Genomic DNA, 5,892 nt, shown 5'->3' with positions numbered 1-5,892 from the left:
CAAAGGTGAGACCGAGGGCATGACGTCAGAAAGCTATGGCTTGCCTGTGGACGGTAGTAATAACAACAACAACAACAATAATAGTAAATTATTTGTTTCCCCAGCCACTCTGGGCGGCTTCCAACAGAAAAATGAAATAAAATAATCTATTAAACATTAAAAGCCTCCCTAAACAGGGCTGCCTTCAAATGTCTTCTAAAAATCTGGTAGCTGTTTTTCTCTTTGACATCTGATGGGAGGGCGTTCCACAGGGTGGGTGCCACCACCGAGAAGGCCCTCTGCCTAGTTCCCTGCAACTTGGCTTCTTGTAGTGAGGGAACCGCCAGAAGGCCCTCGGCGCTGGACCTCAGTGTCTGGGCACGACGATGGGGGTGGAGACGCTCCTTCAGGTATACTGGACCGAGGCCGTTTAGGGCTTTAAAGGTCAACACCAACACTTTGAATTGTGCTCGGGAACGTACTGGAAGCCAATGTAGGTCTTTCAGGACCGGTGTTATGTGGTCTCGGCGGCAACTCCCAGTCACCAGTCTAGCTGCCGCATTCTGGGTTAGTTGTAGTTTCCGGGTCACCTTCAAAGGTAGCCCCACGTAGAGCGCATTGCAGTAGTCCAAGCAAGAGATAACTAGAGCATGCACCACTCTGGCAAGACAGTCTGCGGGCAGGTAGGGTCTCAGACATTTCCCTTTTTCTTTTAGGATCCAGTGTGCTTTGAAGACGTCGCTGTTCGTTTCACGCACGAGGAGTGGGCGTTGCTGGATCCTGACCAGAGAGCTCTGCATAAGGACGTCATGGAGGAGAATCGTGGGATCGTGGCCTCTCTTGGTAAGGCTCCCCGTGGGATCGTCATATCTGCCTGGAAATTCAACAAAATACCTCTATGTGATGAACCTCATATATTTCCACAGAACTCTACAGTGGACACCATAACACTATAACACCTGGGAACCTAACCACACCTCCCCCAATAAACAGTAAATTACAGTTTTTTTCTTTGAACAATCTTCCTCAAATTGTTCCTTTTTCTGCCACGATTGGGCTGCTCTGAACTGCCCAGGCCACCTTAAATGTCAGCTTCAGAATTGTTAGAAAATCCATCCCAGAGAAGAGCTAGGCTTATTGAATCTCAGGTAGTGGTAGCAGTGATGAGGAGGAAGGAGTATTTATTAGAACAGCAGTCATAAAGAAAAAACGTGAAACCTTTGATAACCATTGGTAACCTTTAGCTTTAATTACGGCCTTACAACGCCTTCCCGTGAAGTGAACCAAGTTTTTAGTTCTGCAGCTGTAATAATGTGAAACCAAGATTGAATTATTGCCTCTGTTAATTGCACTTTATTGCTGTGTTGTTTCTGTAGAATGTTGTCCAATTATGCAATTGGTAAACAACACTAAACACAGCCTTGTGAGACAGAAGGATAGCAGAGAATCGATCTGCCTACGACAACTATTAGCTTTGTTGTAGAAGCGTTGCAAAAACTCCTCAGCCCAGTACGCTTCCTTCTCGAAAATATCAAGCCTTGTTTTTAAACGTCCAGGAATTTTTCCTTCTGAAGTTCAGATAACAGTCCAATTGCAGCAGAAACTTTATCTAGCTTTCAGCGCCTGTGAAAATAACTCACTTTCACTCCCTTGTTCATTAAAACACAGAAGATTTATTATCTTAGGGCAGCTCACAACCAGGAGAGTTCAACTCCATGATACTGCAGCTGCAACGAACAGCAGAACAACAGACAGAATGCAAACAGACGATGTCATATATTACAGAACACACAACAGCAACAGGTACTACTTCCTGTTTCCTGTTTACATGCCATGTCACAGGGCCCCTCGTGATACAGGACGACTGCTGAGCTATTAACCCTCTCAGCTCACATGTATTTTGGGGCATTTACATTCCCATTAATGACACAAATTCTGCCCACACCTTTTGCTGCCATACAACCCCAAATCATCACACTATCTGGGTGTTTCACGGTCGGTGTAATGCAAGTAGGAGGTAAATCTTATCCAATTCTTCTCCTCGCGTAACTTCATGCCATCACTACCAAGCAAGGAGATTTGGGTTTCATAGCTCCAAATAATACTGTCCCATTGTTCCGCTGTCCTGTTAACATGGATTTAATCCTTTCAACCTTTGCTTGAGAGATAACAATGGCTTTTTCCTTTCAATTCTAACATTTAGACCAGTCCTCGCACAAAACTTCACATTACATTGCGCCATGTCATCTTGTCTACACCCAGATGATTTTCTTCTGTCATGTAGGGACAGTCTCTCCATTCTTCGATCGTCACTTGCCCTTGTGCACATTTTCCAGGAAGTCAGATTTTGTAGTTACTGAGTCCCCATAGACCTCTTCAAAATATAGAAATGCCAGCTTTGGTTAAGTTTTCCCCAATCTCTCTTCTAATTTCTTCATAACTGTGGTGGTGTTCACTTAATAGTACTATTTTCCATCACTTTCTGGGTGGCAAGTCAACTCTTTGTGCCATTTCTGTAATTTTATTATGTTTTACAACCTCACTAAATGAAAGAACAAAAAAAACCAACCAACTTGATAGCAATCACATAACACACTGACAAAAGTCAACCTAAGCAAGTTTCGCTTCCTTTTTCTGGTCATTTGGCTATAACATTTGGTAGAATACGGGTAATTGAACAAACTTTGTTGAATTTCATTCTTGATTAAATTATCTTTCCATTAATATATAATTTTATGATGTCTTCCACAATTTTGACGACTACTGAATATGAAACAAAGCAACATTCAACAACTCATCAGAATAAATATGTTGTTTAATGACAAATAACACAGGTAATGAACACACACCCAACTCCCTTCACTTCTTCTCCATTTGTTCCTGAGGCTCTAATCCCTTTTTGTCTCCATTGCAGATTGTGATGAATCGGAAATTGAGAACAAAGGTGACCACGACAAAATCGCCGGAGAGAAGAAGCTACGTAAAAATTTGGAGTGTGGAGAAAGCTGCAGTCAGAGCTCCCATTCCACTTCCCATCAACAAAATTTCATTGGAAAGAAACTCTATCAGTGCATGGAATGTGGAAAGAGCTTCAATCAGAGCTCCCATCTCACTTCCCATCAAAGAATCCATACAGGGGAGAAACCTTATCAGTGTGTGGAATGTGGAAAGAGCTTCAGTTGGAGAACCGATCTCACTTCCCATCAGAGAATTCATACAGGGGAGAAACCCTATCAGTGTGTGGGATGTGGAAAGAGCTTCCGTCACAGCCACTATCTCACTTGCCATCAAAGAATTCATACAGGGGAGAAACCCTATCAGTGTGTGGAATGTGGAAAGAGCTTCTGTAGGAGCTCCTCTCTCACTTCCCATCAAAGAATTCATACAGGGGAGAAACCCTATCAGTGTGTGGAATGTGGAAAGAGCTTCACTGAGAGTTCCAAACTCACTTCCCATCAAAGAATTCATACAGGGGAGAAACCCTATCAGTGTGTGGAATGTGGAAAGAGCTTCCGTCACAGCCACTATCTCACTTGCCATCAAAGAATTCATACAGGGGAGAAACCCTATCAGTGTGTGGAATGTGGAAAGAGCTTCTGTAGGAGCTCCTCTCTCACTTCCCATCAAAGAATTCATACAGGGGAGAAACCCTATCAGTGTGTGGAATGTGGAAAGAGCTTCACTGAGAGTTCCAAACTCACTTCCCATCAAAGAATTCATACAGGGGAGAAACCCTATCAGTGCAGGGAATGTGGAAAGAGCTTCAGGAAGAAGGACTTTCTCACTTCTCATCAGAGAATTCATACAGGGGAGAAACCCTATCAGTGTGTGGAATGTGGAAAGAGCTTCAGTTGGAGAACCGATCTCACTTCCCATCAAAGAATTCATACAGGGGAGAAACCCTATCAGTGCATGGAATGTGGAAAGAGCTTTAGTCACAGCCACAGTCTCAATTCCCATCACATAATTCATACAGGGGAGAAACCCTATCAGTGCATGGAATGTGGAAAGAACTTCAGTCACAACCACAGTCTCACTTCCCATCAAAGAATTCATACAGGGGAGAAACTCTATCAGTGCATGGAATGTGGAAAGAGCTTCAGTCATAGCTCCGATCTCACTAAGCATCGAAGAATTCATACAGGGGAGAAACCCTACCAGTGCATAGAATGTGGAAAGAGCTTCAGTCACAGCAACAGTCTCACATCCCATAAAAGAATCCATACAAATGTCAGAAAAACCATTATACAGCTATAGGAGCCAGGCAAATCTGCACCTTTTTAACCAGGCCTTTGGCTGATTGACATCTAATGCCCTTTAAAAATGTGGTGTTTTGTGTTTTTATGTGGTGTTTTTTTATATGTAACCATCCTGAGACCTGTGGGTTTGAGGAATCGGCACTGACTCTTAAAGGCGTAGGGGTCTTTGGTCCCCTATGAAATATTGGAGGAGGCCACCCCCAGGTTTTTGTGTTGTTTTGTTTTCAAACGCAACGTTTTATTTTTCCGCTGCTTGCCATACAATTTCCCTTTCAATTTGCCCTCTTAAGGAATAAAATAAATGAATAAATGCACAAAGGTCATGAGGACAACAAAATACAAGAAAATACAAACGTGGGCAGGTCCCATCTTTGCAGGCCAAAAGCAAAAGTTGCTTTAAAGCAGGTTTTCCCAAATTTGGGTCCTCGGCAGCTCCACTGGACTACCGTACAGTTCCCATCATCCCTCCCCATTGGTCCTGAGCACCCCAGAGCCAGCTGCTATGGCACAGATTTTGAAGTCGGCCAGCACCAGCAGTCAAGGAGTCCTGAACTCCGCCTGTGAGACCAGCTCTGTCAGCTCAGGCAGGGAGACCATGGAGGGCAAAGGAAGCGGGAAGCACCCCTGCTAGCAAGCACCCCTCAACAAGACCCCAACTCCAGAGTCTGTTCAGCCCCCTCCGCTTCTTGTAGCTGGAGTCAGTCTGGGTTATGCCCTCCCAGGCCAGGTGGGAAAGGCCTGCCAGGCAGGGAGCAGGTCCTGCAGGACTCCCAGCAAGAAAACCTGGGAGGTGAGTCCTGGGCAAAGAAGGGACAAGGGAGTTCCCTGTCTCCAAGGTGTGGGGCTTACCTTCTCTTTGATTGGGCCTCAGGTAGGCCCAACTCCTGCTGAGCTATTACATTCTGCAGAGGAAAGAAAAATCTGGGTCAGATGACACTACGAAAACCCACCTTGGATGGCTGCACCCACCTTGGACCCAATCCCTTGTCCCAGAGGACCACCCTGAGCCCTGCAGCCTCCTGGGCAGAGGTGGAAGGGCAGCAGCAGGGAAAGGGGGCAGGAAAAGCCTCTGGCCTCATCTTGGCACCCAGGAACACACACCGCATCGTCTGCCTTAAAAGTCACTCGCTTTGGTGATCAGTCTTCTTCATGGTCCAGCTCTCCTAGGCAACCCCATTGCTGGAGACTTACATAGTAAGTCTGTTGCTGTTATAAACAGTAGGTGCACTAAGGAGAATTCCACTGATACAGTGGAGGAGGTGCGTCAGGTGCGCAACTCAGAAGGAGCTACAAAGGGCGAGACGCCCACCAGATATGCTCAGGAGTTTGCTAATAGAGTTGTTGCAGATTTTGCTGTGGTTAGTAGCTCGACACAAGTCTTAGAATCATAGAATCGTAGAGTTGGAAGAGACCACAAGGGCCATCAGTCCAATCCCCTGACAAGCAGGAAACACCATCAAAGCATTCCTGTCTCGGCGGCCACTCCCAGTCACCAGTCTAGCTGCCGCATTCTGGATTACCAGGGACAATGTGCATCGATTGCTTGCAAGAGAGCGTTAAGTGCCTTGCAATATCAAGGATGCCGTGTTTGTACAAGCAAATAATGGAGATCTGTACGATTGTGCAATTGCTGGGCAGAAAGGGAACTCCCCAT

The 5,892-nt window shown here is 45.4% G+C and overlaps 1 protein-coding gene across 2 annotated transcripts; it reads left to right on the top strand.

The window, feature by feature from the left end:
- Positions 1-679: 679 nt before the first annotated feature.
- Positions 680-4,568, top strand: LOC148686085 (uncharacterized). Of its 2 annotated transcripts, none has more exons than XM_088668940.1 (2): positions 680-822; positions 2,894-4,568. In XM_088668940.1, exons 1-2 carry the CDS (start codon positions 789-791, stop codon positions 4,234-4,236), a joined length of 1,377 nt encoding a protein of 458 aa, XP_088525066.1. In that variant the 5' UTR covers positions 680-788; the 3' UTR covers positions 4,237-4,568. The 2 variants fall into 2 exon arrangements, with proteins under 2 accessions (XP_088525066.1, XP_088525065.1); XM_088668939.1 differs by lacking the exon at positions 680-822 and adding an exon at positions 889-1,782 and having other exon boundaries at positions 2,894-4,236.
- Positions 4,569-5,892: the final 1,324 nt, after the last annotated feature.

The sequence above is a fragment of the Zootoca vivipara genome, chromosome 4, assembly GCF_965207765.1.
Source record: "Zootoca vivipara chromosome 4, rZooViv2.hap1.1, whole genome shotgun sequence".
NCBI lineage: Eukaryota > Metazoa > Chordata > Lepidosauria > Squamata > Lacertidae > Zootoca > Zootoca vivipara.
This window is presented reverse-complemented; position numbering and strand designations above follow the sequence as displayed.